This window comes from Aureobasidium namibiae (genome assembly GCF_000721765.1).
Source record: "Aureobasidium namibiae CBS 147.97 unplaced genomic scaffold scaffold_30, whole genome shotgun sequence".
Taxonomy (NCBI): domain Eukaryota; kingdom Fungi; phylum Ascomycota; class Dothideomycetes; order Dothideales; family Saccotheciaceae; genus Aureobasidium; species Aureobasidium namibiae.
The window spans coordinates 60,451-77,190 of record NW_013581179.1 but is presented as its reverse complement, the minus strand read 5'-3'; the positions used below and the strand labels follow the sequence as shown (position 1 = coordinate 77,190).

The window sequence follows — 16,740 nt, the reverse complement described above, 5'->3', positions numbered from 1 at the left end:
TCTGGGTTGAGGAAGGAGTGTTCATGGCCAGCTGAGTTCTGACCACGCTCTGAGGGCTGGCGTCCGTAGAACATTCGAAATTCACACAGCGATATATGATGAATTGCTCAACAATCTGCATCAGACTGTGCATCGCAGATGGCGAAGTCGACCAGTAGTTCTCGTGCACTGGAAACAACGTCCTTCAGACAAGCCCTCATCTTGTGCATATCTTGACCATGGCACTGTGTGTCTCGTCTGGATTCAAGGCGCTGTTTCACCTTTGTAGTACGTCAAAGCGCCTCAGATCATGGCTTCATGAGTATGCTTGATGTTGGAGGTGATGGAGGGTGGCGAGGGCAAATCAGTCATACACCTTGGCGTTGCGCTGAACTTGGACACCATCTTAGTTGACGAAGGCGGAGTTAAGGCAGGTTGTAGTCTACTGCTCCCCACCACTCTTCGATGCTCTGGTGGTCGCTTGAGGTGACATTCGCCTTCTTCTGCATCATCAGAGACTCTTTGGTCTCAACGACATCGAGTCGCAAGACCGTCCTCGCAGCAATACCAGTACTTGACCTGAGCAGCAGCAAAAGATACTCAGCTACAGTTCCTTGATGGTCTGGTAAGAAGCAGCCTGAGCAAGGTCGTAGCGGGTGACCCTATATCGACGAAGCCACATACTCGAGGCACGTTCATCTCAAGTTCAGACACTAGGTCCTCACCGGGCTGCTCGGACCACTCGTCACTACAGACATCGGTAAGAACGTTCATCCAGTCATCGAGACGATGAATTGGTATGTAGCAGCCTTCTCTTCCTTGATTTCGATCTTTCGCTGCTCGGGGTCGACAAAGTAGATGCCTTTCATGACATCATAGAACATTCTCTTTCCGTCAAGCCAAACGTGGTGAGGGTGAGATGTGACAAGCATCTCACCGAAGGAGCGGAAATTAGCCATAGAGGCAGCTTGTACGGGGTCCTTGCCGGGGGCAATGGAGAATTGGTTGACTAGATGGAGTAGAACGTGCGGTGGTTGGTGTATAGGGTTGCGCGAAGAAGAATGCGAAGAAAGGGGGATGGTTTTGTTCGTGGAGTGAGTGACAAACCAGAATGAGCTGATTGAGGAGTGGTAAATCTTCCGTTAGGGTGTGAGTGGAACAGGAGCTTGACTCTGGAGAGGTTCCTGATGCTGCTAAAAAGGAGCCTCTTGGTGATTATCAGCGGGGAGTTGAACATGGTAGTGTTGCTGAGCTGGGTCAGGCTGCTGGACGAGTATCGAGAATAGTGTCGGACTGTGAGCGCTCAGGACTACACTCGAACAGAGCATCAATGGCGGCGTCGACTCTGGGGTGGTGATCGGCAAGGGGATCACGAATCCGAAAGGGAGACGCCGCCAGAGACAGTGGCTGGTGGGAAGGCGGGAACGATTGCAATTGTGTAACTTCCTTCTGAGAATCTTGTGAATATCGGCTCGATGCCGCAAATCTGGATAATCAAGCTTTTAGCTCAGAGGGCGACAGTCTCAGTATCGAGGCCATCGATGATGATCTTGGTACCATGTAGAGCGATTCCGAGTTCCTCGCTAAAAGCTTCCCATGCTTCCTCCGCTTCTTTCGGGACAACCCCGATGAATGCCTCTGATAGCCTCGAGAGCTGCTTGTTGAAAGCTATGTACTTGACACTAAAATCGAAAGCAATGTCGATAGTTGAGTGGATGCAGTCGCCACAGCAATTCGAGTGGGAGCCTGGGACCTGACTATCTGTAGCCTTGGTATGTATATATCTAGCCTATACAATGCTTGCGTATTGTTGGTGAGAGATAGTCAGGGACCTGAGGAACCCCTATAGAAGGATAGCTGTCCAACATCTCCATCCACGGGTTGGTATCCGGGAGCATAGGTTTTGACGTACTTGAAGCGGAACGAGGGAGGTATGACCGTCTCAAGAATCCCGTCGCCGACCTGGAGGACCAATGATTTTGAGGTGATGCTTTCCGAAGCGGAGCGCCTTGCACAAGTCTTTGAGGTAGCTTCACGCCATGCGCACCGCTCCTTGATGACATGAATGCTTGGCTTGGTTGTCATGTTAGAACGTGACGATGGATGTGTTCCAGTGATCTGATCAATGCGATCGCAGAATAGTCCGAAGGTTCCATCAATGCAACGGTGATGACCAAAGAGTACAAGCCAAGAAGGAAGGCTGATACCATATCACCTACCGCAGCGGACATTATGAGCCTCTGTGCAGCAATTGCAATGGGGTTCATGTCTGAAGAGAAGGTGATCTAATATCGGACACAATGCGTTGATCGGGCTTGTGATTCTGGCAAATCAAAATGAGGAGACGGCAGAGTGATTGGCTGTGCCGAAAGATCAGAACAGCAAATCGCCTCTGACTTGGAAGGTGACCATTTCATTGACCATGGTGAGCTTAAGATCGGTCGAGGGTGTCGTTCAGAGGGAGAGTGGAGTTGTTGGTGCCATCGGGACACGTTTCGCGAAGGGTGTAGGCCGGATCAAGCGACCAGGAGGCGTCTCTGTCGTTGTCGTCCTAGATGGTGATAGATTTGTTAGATCATGAATCAATTGACAAGGCTCTGTTGACTGTGGTTTGGTTCGTTGAGATGGTTGAGTCGTTGTTCGTGGCGCCGGTCATGGTTGAGGTTGGACCGGAAGAAGTGCTGGAGCCAGTGATGTGCAGCTTGGAGTCCACTATGACTACAATAGACTGGTTGGTAGTGGCGAGAGATCAGTCGTCCTCCATGGCCTTGCGCAGTTCTAGGTGTGGATCCATTTACTTGCTTGCAACATTCACTCGAGCTCAGCAGAGCGAGCCAGCAACCATTCACCCACCCACTTGACGGGGTCTTCGGGCTTTTTCTCGGTGGCAGCCAGTAACTTGACGGCCTCAATAGCCATAGTGGCAGCAGGTCCGATACGGGTGGAAGGACTCTAGTAGCAGTGGCGGTGATGGCGGTGCTGGAAAAGAACTTGCCGAGGGCCTGAATCGGCTTTTCGGGCTCGTGAACAGCCAGCTACTTCATACCATCGAGATGAGTAGGCGAGATATAGCGGTGGAGGTAACGGCGAGTCTCGGAGCCGTGTTTCTTGACGTCTTGAGGGACATCCGCCTCGTTGATACGAGTGGACACAGGATTTGGGGCTCTAACGAGGCCCTCGACAGCAACAGTGGTAGCATTGTCGAAAACGGCAGAAGTCTCGGGATCAGTGGCGAGAGAAAGGGCAAGTATCAACGCAGGCCCAATTTGCGGTCACGAGAAGGGTGAGAGATGCGAGCGCGGATAGATTGGCAAGCTCTCAACCACCAAACCGGCGCAGAGACGGCCATCCAGGGAATACAAATGGGCGACTGCAACAGCCAAGTTCTGCTACTTACTCATGTCTGGTAGGATTTGGAGGCTGCTCCCGTTACACATCCTTTTCTCGCCAGCTGGTTGATATCTTATATGAATTTCTGAAGCTAATTGACGACCGGACGTAGAGAACTGATGTACCAATGGACTTTTGGTTCATAGCTGCTGTCTTGACTGAACTGAGCCGACTGATGGAGGCCCATAAGCGAACGCGATGACTAGCCGCGTGGAAGAGTAGAGTGTAGAAGCTCGGCTGCCACATGTCCAATTCCAGAGGCTTGGAAAGTCTGCAGCAAGACTCTACATACAAGATTTTCCAATCAATGATGACCAAAATATGCTTTGGCTTGCTTGGGGGCGAGAAGCGGTGCAGCAAAGAGCATGCATACCATCTACTGCAAACATAACCTTGCGACTAGTACGAGCTCATTCCTTGGGATACGATGGACTTGACATAGCGAGTGGCCGATTGATGTATCCCTCGAGGATCATCTTACGATAGATGAGATGAGTCTGGTGGACGAAGATGGAGGTGACATTATCCCACCAGAAGGGAGCATTGGTAGCAGGTTGCTACCGAGATGACGCCCTGATACATTTACGACTTCGACGGGAGATTTGCAGGTGTTCACTGATCATCCAGAAGAGAAGGCTACCTCGATCACTACATTTTTGAGGGACATTCCAGCGACTTGGATGCTTTCCTAGCTGGTGTTACAAATGTAAACTCGTCAAAGTGGATCAGTGGTTGTCCTTCGGCCTCGAAGCGGTACTGAGATGCATCAAACTTGATATATAATGATGATTCAGACGTGTTGGTATAACTCACACAGGCACTTCTGATAACACGAGATCAGAGAGAGTGCCAGGTATAGATTCCGGCTCTGGGTCAAGAGCAACCTCAACACTCCTTGAAATTGGTGTAGCTCAGACTTTGAGGTGAAGATGAGATGAAACTTGGGCGCCATAGGAGTCTGGGAGCGCTTGTTTGGAGCCTGGGTCCTTGGTACTTCTGGCGAGCAAGCCAGACAGTCAGACTCCGCAGCGACTTTGATGCTATTTCGAGCTCAATGAGAAGCCAGAGAGCTTGTCCAGATGAACTGTATATATACATATATATGTATAACGCGTTGAACTCAGGTAGAGCATGGAAAGATTGGGACTCCAACGAATTGGAGCGAAGTGGTGCGAAGCATACAAGCCTCTTCCACACTGCGATTGTATGTATAAGGCTGCAGGCTAACAAAGCTTGCATACGTTTAAGGCGGACAGGAAATGACTCAATTTGGGTCGTGCTTGAGCATGGAGCTCTCTGTCTAAATAGATGGGATGCTCGATGGGACTGATGAGGTACTAGCTCATCGCAGAGGCCGACGATTTGCCACAGATTGAGACGAACTCGATGAATCAGGTCGTCATCGGTGAGAACAAAGGTAGTGGATTTCATCCGATTTTGATGATTGGCGAGACATCTGCATGCACCGCAGAGGTATATCGATGGTAGGCGTAGGAGGAGCTGAGTGGAAGGAGACTCTTGGCGAGATTTGCAATAGCGAGTCGGACGCGGAAGACCAGTTTTGTGAGTGGTATGGGTCGTGGAGTGGTAAGACAATAGTCGGAAACGAGGACGAGACCACTGACAAGCGTGTAATACGCGTTGAAGAAAATCAAGTGATGGTGATGAGACCAGAGGTTGATAGACCCTGGGTTTGTTTGAGCTTCCATGCAGCAACGCCGAAGGCAGTCGAAGCAGAGGAGATTGACTTGTTTGTGGCGCGCAAACCAATCCTGGGGTCCATGATGGGGCAGATTGATGATGTGGCGAAATGGCGAAGCGCAATGGGTTGGTTGAGGCACGTGTGAGAGAAGAACTTGTTGAGTCAAGTGTGATTAGAGAGGGTGTGAAGAGCTGTAGCCGAGGCTGTAGGGAATCATTGTGTTGTCGAGAGTGGCATAAGTAAACAAGAGAATGCTGTATGCTGAATATGGTAAGTAGTTAAGGGTAAGGGACCGAACTCTTTCTTCGTGATGAGTGTGAGTGAGGGGGTGCAGATGGAGAGAGAAGAAGATATATTAGAGATTGAAACCATAAACATCCGTCCAGCCAATCCGCCTACCACAGACGGCAGCACAGGATGCGAACCATTGCAAACGAAAACCAAACCTCTTTTCAGACGAATTCCTTGTACCTTGTTTACCTTGCCCTTCATAGCCTGAAACCTGGCTTCAAAATGCCTTCGCCCTCCTTTGCGCCCTCGTTGATCTTGTCGTTGTATGCGTTGGGGTCTCGTAAAAATGATTCGTCGGTGGAAAACGCCCTGTTGTGCCGGAAAAAAAGTCGTAAGCTTGTGTGTCTGATTTGTTGGGTTTTGCAATTTTGCTGTTATTTTTGCAGTTGTGGGCGTGAAGTCGTCAAATCATGGTGATGTACGTGAGAAGGGGAGCAGGGGCGGACTTAGTGCTTGATGCATGCCAAAAGGAAGATGACGATGTGCTCGGGCTTGCTGGAGTAGCTGGCCAAGATGAGTGGGCTTATAGCATTAGACGATGCTGGCACCTCCGGCACCGTAAGTGGCGACAGTGACCTTGGGTGCCAGATATTCAAGACCGGGCTCGAGCCACCAGTTCCTATACCAGGATAGTATCCTCTTTCAAACCTTGTGGAGTAGTGAGGGAGGCAAGAGAGTGTAAAGAAATGTGGTATGTGCATGGGAGAAGCATCGGAGCATGGAAGAAAAAAGACAAAACCAAGGAGAAATATCATACCAGCCACGTTCTTCGCCCTTCTCCAGGAAGGAGCAGTCACCGTTGACCTCACAATCCCAGCCGCCCTTGACACCCTTACCTCTCCAGTCGACGAAGGGGATGTTCTCGGGCTCGTCCAGTGTCCAGATGTGTTGCTTTTCGACGGGTGCTTCGGGAATGTTGCGGCGAGTAAACTTTGATAGCGAGCAGGTAAAGCATTTAAAGTCTTCCTCACTTGGATCCTCGGGCATGTTTCCGGTCAGAGCACGGCCAATACAGATCATACTGGCAGCGTGTGTGCAGATGAGTAGTGTCTTTGGTCCAGAAGGGTCCTGGTCGAGCTTCTGGATGACGTGATAGAGGGCGTAGGCGATACGGTCGTGAAGAGACGTCAAGCTCTCGCCGTTGACGCTGGGACGGATGACAGGCATGTAGGCCTCGGCAAGGCCATCAGGGAAGTGCTTGTGGAGAACATCAAGAGTAGCGGGAGAGGGGTGGTCGAAGCGGGCAAGACCGTAGAATTCGCCGACTCCGTTTTCGACGTGCACACGCAGCTTCTTGTCACTGGAACGATCTGTGTTGAGTTTCTCCACGGTGGGTTTGAGAGTTTGCAGGCAGCGGTAGAAGGGAGAGCTGTAGATGACATCGACAGGAGGATCCAGCTTGGAGATGTGCTCGGCCAGTTCCTTTGATTGGTTCACGCCATGTGCAGCCAGTGCCGGGTCCGATGCAATGCCAGTTGGTGTGGGGAGATTGCTTGTGTATGTGCCGGTAGTGGGGTCGACCACCCAGTTAGAGCGGAACTGTCATTGTCATGAGTATATTTCTCCGCGGTGAAGAGATGGAGAGGGTAGAGATAGATGTTGTGAAGCCTCAGGAGATGACGTTGGGACAAGGTACAAACGGAAGCTCATCTCCGCCAAGATCGTATACATGAGGCAAGTGCGCAAGAGCCCGACTCTTTTCTATGCGATGAGATGGAAAAAGGAAAGTGCGACCTGAGGGTCAATGACGCATCGTGCCTGCAGAAAACGGAGGAAAGAAACATCGGGATAGGGACTTACGCCGTGTCTAGTAACGTAGATAGTTTCGAGAACCATGTTGAGTCGCTTCAATCGCAAAGTCAAAGTTGTGCAGATGTTGGTGTTGTTGTCCACAAGGGTGGTGGAAGTTGTCGAGCGGAAGTTTTGAAGGCTGCGTCAGCGGCTTGCCTGGAGAATCAAACGGCCGTGCGAGAGCCACAAAAGTAGATGAGTAGAGAAGATCGATCAGCGGCTTGTAGGTCGGCCTTATAGGTTGAGATGGCAGAGAAGAAGAAAATCGCCGAAGAGTCAGAAGATTGTGGAAACATTTAGCAAACGACGTAGGACAAAGAAAGTGATTCATGATCACTCCGAAGCAAAGAAGCCGGATGAAGCCTGCCGAGCATTAATGGCAGGCTGCATGTGAAAACACACTCACACATCAAAGACATCGAAATCTACACCGCTTGATCAATCTGGTCTCTCACAGCATCGAACATGCATACGGAGGTGTTTGGTTTGGCAAAAACATCAATACGTGGGTCACGCGGATTGGGGAGAAGGTCTTTTGACAGAAACAAGATGGTAGACAAGCGTCACTGGCTCTTCATTGAAAATGCTCAAAGTGGTATCTAGAACGAGACGAATGCCTGAAACTTTTGGTGGCTGTTTGCCGGTCGTGAGGTGCAGGAAGATGCAGCAGAATCTAGTAGAAGAAACCGATGATCTTGCCGGCAACGTGCTTGCGGCGGGCCTCCTCGTGGTCCATGATACCGGCAGAGGTGGTCAGAACAATGTAACCGAACTGACGCGAGGGAAGGAGCTTGACAACCCACTTCTCCATGTCGCGGAGCTGGACGTTGTAGCGGGGAGAGATGACACCAGTCTTGTTGAGGCGGCCGTTAAGCTGGACAACAATCTTGCCGTTGCGGTGGTCGTCGACCTCCTCGAACTCGCCAATGTAACCTGAGCAGCAGCATATTAGTATGTTGCAAGAAAATAAACAGCAAAACATCATTGAGCAGTCCGAAGCCGTGTAAGTTCCTCGACGTTGATCTCCCGGATACTTAAAGGGCAAAGGCCGTGGGTGATTGAGACCGTTCACCTAGTTATCAACCCGGGTGTGTGTGTGTGCGCAGCTATGTACAATACTCCTCTTGCTTGTTTCGGACTGGCTCTTGATGTTGTGAATGAGTCGGACTTACCGTGCTTCTGCATGACAGAAAGGAACTTGACGATGACCTTGGAAGAAGGACGGATCAGGACCTGACGCTTGCCGCTCTTCTCGGCGTTGTTGATGGCGTTGAGGGCATCGTTGAGGACGGAAGTCTTGACCATTTTTGCGGTTGTCGGGCGAGATTCTCAAACGGCGAGTAAATAGGCGGTAGGAGGTATCTGCTGTCACGAAGAATACACATGTTAGCCCTCGGAAGCCATGAGCGCAAAGAGTGCCCTTCGGGAAGCGCAAGCGGATGTGCGACCAGAAGGGTTCTTCAGCTCGTCCATGTCAGACCGACGGTGTCCACTCTCGCTGAGGAGAAGGATGCGCCGGCCTGGGCTGCCTGAAGGGCACTCGAATTGCGAAAGTGACAGGGCATGACTGCGCCTGCCTGTTGCGACGACTTACCTCACGGATTGGCGGCTGGAGTGATGGTAGAAGAAACGACAGAAGGAGCGCACTTGGAGACAGGGAGTCGAAGAATTTGCAGGGCAGTCGCAAGTCTTGGCAGCAAATTCGGATGGCACAGGTATTGTGGGGGCCCGAGCGCGGCGCTTTCCCTTTCAGGCGAGGCGTGAAGCGGCCAGACGCCAATTTTGCTGGCGAAGTCTCCGCAACGAGCGAAGGAGGCAGAACAAAAGCACCCCACCCCCGAACAACAGCAATCTTTTTCCTCCTTCAGCTCTTCTTCCTTTCCCTCACCCACCCTCTACACAACACAAACACCGCCAATATGCTTATCTACAAGGTGCGACCCTCTTCCGATCGGACAGGCTGCTGCAACTCGAGCTCCCGACTTTTCTTCTGCTCGAGCTCGAATCGCCGCGTCTCTTGACAGATCAGCCACTCCTTGGACCTCTGAACCCCGAGCTGACTCAACGCCCAGGATGTTATCACCGGAGACGAGATGATCTCGGACTCCTACGACCTCAAGGTCACCGACAACGTCATCTACGAGGCCGACTGCGCCCGTATCACCGTTGGTGGTGACAACATCGGTACGCCCGCCCCGAATCCTCAACAACTTTCTCGACCTTGATCCAGTCGCTGACAGCCCATCTTCCAGACATCGGTGCCAACCCCTCCGCTGAGGATGGTGGTGATGAGGGTGCTGAGGATGCCACCTCCACCGTCATCAACGTTGTCCACTCTTTCCGCCTCAACGAGACCTCCTTTGACAAGAAGTCCTACCTCGGCCACCTCAAGCAGTACATGAAGAAGGTCAAGGAGAGCATGAAGGAGCGCAACGCTTCCGACGAGGAGATCAAGGAGTTCGAGACTGGTGCCCAGACCTTCGCCAAGAAGGTTGTCGGCTCCTTCAAGGACTGGGAGTTCTTCACCGGCGAATCCATGGACCCCGACGGCATGGTCGTCCTCCTCAACTACCGCGAGGATGGCAGTAAGTACTATACACGAATACGTGTTCTGTAAACTATCGCTAACCTATTTCCTCTTTCAGCCACCCCGTACTGCTGCTTCTTTAAGTGCCACCGCCCCGAATCTGACGACTGCAAACTAATATCTTACAGGGAAGCACGGTATGACCGAGATGAAGGTTTAAGCCTCTCAAAAAGCAGGCAAGCTGGTTGCATATCTGGGCTCTTGTCTTTTTCCAATTACGCGCTTTCTTATGATATCCACGAGCCCAATAAAAGCACGCTCACCTTTTTGACACCAATATTCTTGTTCCTCTTGTTGTTCTCTCCTTGTGATAACCTTTCTGTTCGACCATCAAGGTGCCTCTTGGATCTTAGATATCTCAAAGACAAAATCAGATGGTTACCTAGTGAAGACAGTTGCAGTAGCAGTCACGGCAGACCCTCTAATCATCATGGTGCCATGTACTTTTCTAACATTCATCGATACGGTCGAGTAAGCTTCCAGCAATCTAGGACATTCGATATGCTAATGAGTTCGAATTCATGCATCCATATAGAGATATCGTTTAGAGTTGGAGTAACAAAGATAACATTTTCCACCATAGATAATCTCACTAGATACATGCATCCTTGCGATATTTTGGAAGTATAAGTATGCTAATGATGTCGAAGTATAACATAAACGACATGATCGGCGTGATGATTGTTTTTCACAAGAACTACGATGATGTCGTTCATGATACCCCATAGTCAATAAGTCATGGCTGTCTTCAAGCGTCCTCATGACAACCATGCACTTTCGCGGGGTTTCTGGCCTATCAACGATCCTCTTTGGTAATTGCTATGTGACCATTACACTTATCGTATAACATTCGGTAGATCATATGTCAGCTCAAGCTTCTTGATCCTTGTTTAACTGCAATCGATGCCTCATGCTTGAGACCAGGGTCCTACACGCAACAATGTCTGATTTCCAATCGTACGATCTCATTGGTGCGAACAAGCTGGCGCTTAGCTGCGGCACGGACCGTGACGACGAGACCCCATTTTCCGTCCCACCTCGTGCCTCAGGTTTACGCTTTTAACTACATCTTGGACATTCCCTTAACATTCCATTCTTTTGGCGTTTTGGTTGCTCATCACTATACTCTGGCTATGCATTGAGCACTCGACCATCTCCCTGCACTGGCTTCGGCGATGGCTGCGTTGGGCCCTGATTTCAGCCGTCCCAACGGCGGCTCACCTGCGCCGACCCACTCCCCGGGGGCAAGCAAGCAAGGAGATTAACAACATTATCGAATCGATTGCCCAAGAATTCGGTCTACCCCTACAACCTCGACATGGCACATTCTCTCCCAGCAAGCGACCTGATACCTATTCCGAGAGATGTGTTGCTCACATCAATTTCTTATTCTTTCGCAACCGGATTGTCATGAACGATGTCTTCGACCAGTTCCGCAAGGATAGAGCCGACAATTGTATCCCTGGAGATCAACTCGAAGCATTCTATACTCGACTTAGAGATGCAGTCTATCCCGAGAGCAATAAGCCATAACTTGGAAAACTGCAATTGAAACAATCTGGTGCCTAACAAAACCACAAGTTTAAGAAACCTGCTTCGAAACTCTCTTTGACAAAATTGATACCGACGATCAAGAAGAACTCGGATCATGTCAAAGTCACCGACACCGAGAACTAGAGCCCAAAGGACACGCTACTTCCTGTCAATCAATCTTTTGTCTTCGAGTACGAACCTGTGACTCGAGGTATTGAGCGACTCTCTGATCAAGACTCTTACTTGTATTCAAAGTACGTGCGCCCCTTAAAGCAGCGGCGACAGCAGCCATCACTCGACGATCCTTTCTCACGCAAGATCAGCCCTTCAAATCCTAGCTATGCCTCGTCGGACCGGACCGTTTCAGTCTCGGCGTACCCTAAGAATGCGAACCAAAGCTTTGCTACAACGGTTGCTACTTCTTTCAATAGTGGCTACGATGAGTGGGACTCTTCAAGCGCTGACTATAGTGATCCACCGGATCCGACTTAAGCTGCTCAAATCGATCAGCTCTTGACGAGCTTTGAAAACCCCTCTTACGACACAGAAGATGCTGGAGTAATCAACCAGTCATATGATAAGTGTGGGCAAGCATCTGATAATCAGCTCTACCATCGTCCGTCGGTCACGTCAAGTCTAGTACATCTGTAGCGAGCGTCCAGCTTTAAGCCAAGTTCGCAGCGCTTCCGAAAGTACCGATCCTCAAGACTAAGGCTACCTCAATTACGAAGGTGCTTAAGCATAGGCTTGTCCGCACTCTCCCAACTGATGGTCTTTTCGGTTCGCCTGTGACTACCAGCGTCAACCACTCGTCATTTCGTCACCTCTAGGAAAGCTATCGACTTGCAGAAGCTACTAGAAGACCCTTTGAATACTACGCGAACGAAGATGAGCTTTACAAAAACATACCTACTGGGGCCCAGTCCCAGAAAACCCCTGCTTCGGTGTGGGACGCTACGACCGATCCCACACAGTCAGCAAACGTCATGCTTAAAGCCAACCTCAACTTCAATCCAAGTGCCTCCGCCGACAAGCTGTTGACTCTCTCATTGCAGCCGCTCAAGTGTGAGAGAACTTGCATATTACAGAGACGCTTTGGGTCAAGCCGCTTTCTCTACGTCGAGGTGCCACAGGTCCACACGTTCAATGGCATCCATCTTAAGGGCCAGCAAGATCTTCTCAAGTCACGATTCAAAGAGTAGATGTGCACCGAGAAGAAGTTCCTCGGTCGTATTTGGCGTGTCTTTCATGTTTAAGATGTTAAGAAGAAAAACAGCAAGGACAACCTGCCGAGTCAGCGTTAGGTGCTCTTCGCTGTTGATGGACCTCGTCTGTAGAAGATCAGCCTCTACGAGATTCTCAATTGGGCTATTCTACTGGGCAAGAATGGTCAACAAGGGTTCCGCAAGGCATACGCTCGCCTGGATCTATTCCTGTCTCAGACAATACCAACAGTTAGGTTCACTTACAGAGAGGTCAAATATGTGAAAGACGCTTTGGCAGATGGCACTCTAGAGAGCGAGGAGTTTAACGATCGCCGTATGAAGTTCGAGTATCGCCATGGACCACCGGATCAGAGAGCTGTCATGAATGATGGTTGCTCACTGATTTCGGTTGGTGCAGCAAAAGAGTCGTGCCAAGATCTCGGCATCAAGGGAGTTCGTCCTGTTGCTTTTTAAGGACGTATCAATGGCTGCAAAGGTGTGTGGATGATTAGCGCACCATATGACACGACCGACGCGAAGCACCTCAAGAGATGGATTCACATGTCAGAGAGTCAACGTAAAGTCATACCGAGAGACGAAGACTTCTCCGATAGTTGTGAGGCTGATAGATGGTCATTTGAACTGGTCAAATACACCGCACCACCAAAATCGTCAACACTGAATCTGGACTTCATCCCAATCTTACAGAACCGTCACGTTTCTCGCATTACATTGCGACAAGTAATTGAAAGCCAACTGGAGATGGACTTTGCGGCCTTCTTCGAATCCCTTGATGACCCGGTAAGCTTGCGTCGCTGGTTGCATTCCGAGTTTGGCGGTATGGAAGAGATGAATCGAAAACTTGGCATCAGAGAGGCTGGCAACTTTCCATCTGACTGGGTGGAGAAGTCCATCTTGTTGCTCGAGTCTAGATTCAATCCTTTGACAAGTCAGTACCTTGCCACATGCATCTAACAAGTTGTCAAGCTATGGCTCTCCTCCGTCCGCTCGAAGCTGAAAATCCGTCTCGGTAAATCTGCTATGGCTCTGGGCGTGGCTGATCCAACTGGATGCTTGAAACCTGGGGGAATACACATGGCTTTCTCAGAAACATTTCGAGATGAGGTGTCTGGCGAGGTCTGGTCACATCTCAAGAGTGAGGTATCGGTTGCAAGACACCCTTCGCTCAGATGTTCCGACTTGCAAAAAGTCAGAGCTGTGTATAAGGAGGAGCTCAGCCACTTGACCGATGTCGTGGTATTTCCATCAACAGGCTGTGTTCCACTCGCACACAAACTTCAGGGTGGTGACTACGATGGTGACACGTTCTGGCTTTGTTGGGACCCAAGGTTGACCGCTGATTTCGAGAATGCACCTTCGCCGGTCGAAGAGCCAAAGTTGGAATACTACGGCATCAAAAAGGACTCGCGTAAATTAAGGGATATTCTGGGCAGCGATAACAATGTCGACACTTGGTTGTCTGAGAGTTTCGCGTTCAAGCTATAAGAAGATCTGCTGGGCAAAGCTACAAAGATGCATGGCAAGCTGGCCTACAAAGAAAACTCGATCTCTTCCAAGAAGGTAGAGGATCTAGCTAGCTTGCACGATCTGATCATCGACTCGGCAAAGAATGGTTATACATTGACTCTAAGCTCTTTCAACAATTTTGTCAGGAAGAAGCTCGGAATCAAAGGTAGCTTATACAAACCAGCTTACGAGTCTTGGATGAACCCGAAGACTGACAGCACAATCGGACGTCTGGAACCTAATCTTAAGCACATTACTGACTACTTGCTCGTCGAGGTGGTTAATCCTCGCATCGAGCAACTCACAAAGGACTGCTAAGAGAAGTTAGCTCATGCGGAAAGCTACGACGAAGACCTGGTGAAGCCCTATTAGGACCGACAAGTCGACATCGACCCCATCGTTGTTGATGTTCTCAGACGCCTGAACAAGGATCTAGCAGACGTCAACTTCATTGGCAACTCAGCAGAAAAGATGACTAAGGAAGCATATACAATCCAAGCCAACCGCGTGCTCGAATCATATACCGCAGTGCAACCCATCTACGCCGAAGATCGCCTCGTACAGGAATGGCTCAAGAGAACAACTCCAAACTCGCCCAATACTTGGGAATTAATCAAAGCCTCTGCATTCTACTTTGATAAGCACAGAACCCAATTGACGCTGGCGTTTTTGGTGGCTGGCAAAGAGCTGTGCTATAATAAAGGCCATGGCTAGGTCTGGCAGTAAGGTGATTGTGGAGGATCTGTATGCAACGTATAAGCCGAAGAAGGAGAAGAAGGCGATCAGCAAGCGTCAAGTTCCGCTGCCCATCACCGAGTCCTCTAAGTCAAGTGAAGAGGAGTTCTTTGATGCTCCTGGATGATTATACTCGGATACACGGTGGAGCGGTTGACATCATCAGGATTTTGTCTCCGGCGCTGGGTAGAAGGCGGCATAATACTTCGTCCATACAAGAGGCTGTGGAGGATTCACAGGCGTCCGTGCTAAGATGCGGCAGACTGACGTCAATTTACGACTCACGAAACGAAATAATAGAATATCTTACGAATGATCACTTATCTCGTTTCCTCATATCCATACTTCCAATCCGATGTCCATAATTGATCCTGCGTTACCGGAGTCAGTGCCTGGTTTAGCTCGATACCAGGATAGACCAATGACGCTCGATACGTTTGCCATATACAATCTGATTGATGGAGAGAAAGAACCATCCAACCTTATCGAAAAATGTCATTCACAGTGTCCGCGAGATGACTATCTCTACTTCCGAAAAGCGCCTGAAATCACATCGATCCGAAGCCTGATTGACTTCCACCTTCATACGACTGTTCTAGACGGCTTCGATCCGAATCTGTTCCTCGTTGTCACCAACTTGGACTGGCAGCGGAAAGGTCTTATGATTGTTACAATAGACAATGATGAAGGCAAACCAGACAAATTTACCATGAAGGCGGCAAACTCGGGGATCCTTCTCATCAGTCCGCAGATCGGCAATAACAGACTGGTATGAAGCAAAAGAAAACTACGAAATCATAAATAAAGGCGACATCTCGAATGCGTCCGAGAATGTGATCAGGGGCTCAAAAAAATACAGTGGAGAAGTTGCACCTCGGCAGGACCAGAGCTCAGGAGTTACAATCAAAGGGCAGGCAGGGCAGATATCAAGAACGAGGTTAAGGTCAACTTCAAAGAAAAGGTCATGCTCCAAGAAGAGGTCAATTCAGGGGCAGGTTCAACTTCGATGACAGGTCAGTCTCCAAGGGCTGCTATCAGAGGGCAGGGAAAAGCGGAGATCAAGCAAGTAGCTCTCGTGTAAACTAGAAAAGGATACCAGCCCCTACATCATCAACCTTGCTGTCATTATGAGTCCTGTATTAGTTCCAACTCAAGTCACTCTTGATCAAGAACAGTAGGAATCTTGTCGATCCTCATGGCTCGAGCAAGTCTCGTACAGGGTTCATTTTTGCAAGCTGAGCTGCGACTCATCACGAAACATAGCAGTGGACCTCGATCAAAAGTCATCGGTGAAGCAGATATGTATACCCACGAGAGAAGAATCAATGTCTGACATCTCAAGAAACATCACTTGAAGCACTATCACATTGCACGCAGAAGCCATGGCACAGAGATGCAAGTATGAGAAGTGGAGGTAGAGTTCTTGTTCCTCATTGACTAAGTGCTTCACTTGCACTGTCACTCTTTGTAGTAGTCTTTTGAACGCCATCCCAAATGCTTTCCATCACGCCATGGATCCATGCTATGCACCAAAGCGAATCTCGAAGGAGGAGAGAAGCAAGCCCCTAATGCCGTGACTCTAGGCTTTCATCAATGACCTCTTGAATCCTCATTCGTATATAGGTCCACTTACGAAAAAGGAAAGACGGATATGTGCAGCTCAGATAGAAGGGTTGGCAGGTGGCATCAGAGTGGCCCAGATGATTTTGAAGGGAAGAGAGGGAGAGGGGGGACTAGCGATGGGCTCAGGCTTGGGACCGAGGCCAACATCGACGCTGTCAGAACTGGGAGGCTGGTCGACGGGCTCAGGCTTGGGGATGGGCATGGGGAAGTAGTGCATGGGAGCAGCAGCCTTGTTGATGGTGATGGCAGAAGTGGCTTTGTTGTTGCCGGAAGTGTCGGTGACCTTGTTGTCCTTGTTGTCCTTGTTGTCCTTGTTGTCCTTGTTGTCCTTGTTGTCCTTGTTGTCCTTGTTGTCCTTGTTGTCCTTGTTGTCCTTG

The 16,740-nt window shown here is 49.8% G+C and overlaps 11 protein-coding genes across 11 annotated transcripts in view; 5 read left to right on the top strand and 6 right to left on the bottom strand.

Moving 5' to 3' along the window:
- Positions 1 to 749: 749 nt before the first annotated feature.
- M436DRAFT_86481 (uncharacterized protein) lies at positions 750 to 1,216 on the bottom strand (the record flags this gene model as incomplete). Its single annotated transcript, XM_013567101.1, has 2 exons — positions 750 to 988; positions 1,087 to 1,216. The coding sequence occupies 2 exons, from the start codon at positions 1,214 to 1,216 to the stop codon at positions 750 to 752; spliced, it is 369 nt and encodes a 122-aa protein (XP_013422555.1).
- A 270-nt stretch (positions 1,217 to 1,486) lies between these two features.
- M436DRAFT_68218 (uncharacterized protein) lies at positions 1,487 to 2,064 on the bottom strand (the record flags this gene model as incomplete). Its single annotated transcript, XM_013567078.1, has 2 exons — positions 1,487 to 1,740; positions 1,812 to 2,064. 2 exons carry the CDS (start codon positions 2,062 to 2,064, stop codon positions 1,487 to 1,489), a joined length of 507 nt encoding a protein of 168 aa, XP_013422532.1.
- A 346-nt stretch (positions 2,065 to 2,410) lies between these two features.
- Positions 2,411 to 2,898, bottom strand: M436DRAFT_86480 (uncharacterized protein; the record flags this gene model as incomplete). Its single annotated transcript, XM_013567100.1, has 2 exons — positions 2,411 to 2,530; positions 2,833 to 2,898. 2 exons carry the CDS (start codon positions 2,896 to 2,898, stop codon positions 2,411 to 2,413), a joined length of 186 nt encoding a protein of 61 aa, XP_013422554.1.
- A 1,550-nt stretch (positions 2,899 to 4,448) lies between these two features.
- M436DRAFT_68217 (uncharacterized protein) lies at positions 4,449 to 5,646 on the top strand (the record flags this gene model as incomplete). Its single annotated transcript, XM_013567077.1, has 6 exons — positions 4,449 to 4,455; positions 4,494 to 4,573; positions 4,711 to 4,786; positions 4,858 to 5,196; positions 5,350 to 5,387; positions 5,566 to 5,646. The coding sequence occupies 6 exons, from the start codon at positions 4,449 to 4,451 to the stop codon at positions 5,644 to 5,646; spliced, it is 621 nt and encodes a 206-aa protein (XP_013422531.1).
- Positions 5,647 to 5,893: 247 nt separating this feature from the next.
- Positions 5,894 to 7,198, bottom strand: M436DRAFT_68216 (phosphoglycerate mutase-like protein; the record flags this gene model as incomplete). Its single annotated transcript, XM_013567076.1, has 3 exons — positions 5,894 to 5,981; positions 6,120 to 6,901; positions 7,163 to 7,198. The coding sequence occupies 3 exons, from the start codon at positions 7,196 to 7,198 to the stop codon at positions 5,894 to 5,896; spliced, it is 906 nt and encodes a 301-aa protein (XP_013422530.1).
- Positions 7,199 to 7,826: 628 nt separating this feature from the next.
- On the bottom strand, positions 7,827 to 8,458 carry M436DRAFT_76980 (ribosomal protein S8; the record flags this gene model as incomplete). Its single annotated transcript, XM_013567099.1, has 2 exons — positions 7,827 to 8,086; positions 8,326 to 8,458. The coding sequence occupies 2 exons, from the start codon at positions 8,456 to 8,458 to the stop codon at positions 7,827 to 7,829; spliced, it is 393 nt and encodes a 130-aa protein (XP_013422553.1).
- Positions 8,459 to 9,072: 614 nt separating this feature from the next.
- Positions 9,073 to 9,900, top strand: M436DRAFT_68214 (translationally controlled tumor-associated; the record flags this gene model as incomplete). The annotated part of the gene is made up of 4 exons (XM_013567075.1): positions 9,073 to 9,087; positions 9,226 to 9,337; positions 9,406 to 9,738; positions 9,869 to 9,900. The coding sequence occupies 4 exons, from the start codon at positions 9,073 to 9,075 to the stop codon at positions 9,898 to 9,900; spliced, it is 492 nt and encodes a 163-aa protein (XP_013422529.1).
- A 2,359-nt stretch (positions 9,901 to 12,259) lies between these two features.
- M436DRAFT_68213 (uncharacterized protein) lies at positions 12,260 to 13,984 on the top strand (the record flags this gene model as incomplete). The annotated part of the gene is made up of 4 exons (XM_013567074.1): positions 12,260 to 12,471; positions 12,619 to 12,812; positions 12,975 to 13,279; positions 13,466 to 13,984. The coding sequence occupies 4 exons, from the start codon at positions 12,260 to 12,262 to the stop codon at positions 13,982 to 13,984; spliced, it is 1,230 nt and encodes a 409-aa protein (XP_013422528.1).
- A 27-nt stretch (positions 13,985 to 14,011) lies between these two features.
- M436DRAFT_86475 (uncharacterized protein) lies at positions 14,012 to 14,719 on the top strand (the record flags this gene model as incomplete). Its single annotated transcript, XM_013567098.1, has 2 exons — positions 14,012 to 14,281; positions 14,378 to 14,719. The coding sequence occupies 2 exons, from the start codon at positions 14,012 to 14,014 to the stop codon at positions 14,717 to 14,719; spliced, it is 612 nt and encodes a 203-aa protein (XP_013422552.1).
- A 442-nt stretch (positions 14,720 to 15,161) lies between these two features.
- On the top strand, positions 15,162 to 15,918 carry M436DRAFT_68212 (uncharacterized protein; the record flags this gene model as incomplete). Its single annotated transcript, XM_013567073.1, has 3 exons — positions 15,162 to 15,509; positions 15,600 to 15,753; positions 15,827 to 15,918. 3 exons carry the CDS (start codon positions 15,162 to 15,164, stop codon positions 15,916 to 15,918), a joined length of 594 nt encoding a protein of 197 aa, XP_013422527.1.
- Positions 15,919 to 16,400: 482 nt separating this feature from the next.
- Positions 16,401 to 16,740, bottom strand: part of M436DRAFT_76976 (uncharacterized protein) — a gene marked incomplete at both ends in the record, with an annotated part of 1,933 nt that continues 1,593 nt past the window's right edge. Inside the window, one exon of the mRNA XM_013567097.1 lies at positions 16,401 to 16,736. Coding sequence (XP_013422551.1) covers positions 16,401 to 16,736 — 336 coding nt within the window. The remainder of the gene's footprint in view (positions 16,737 to 16,740) is intronic.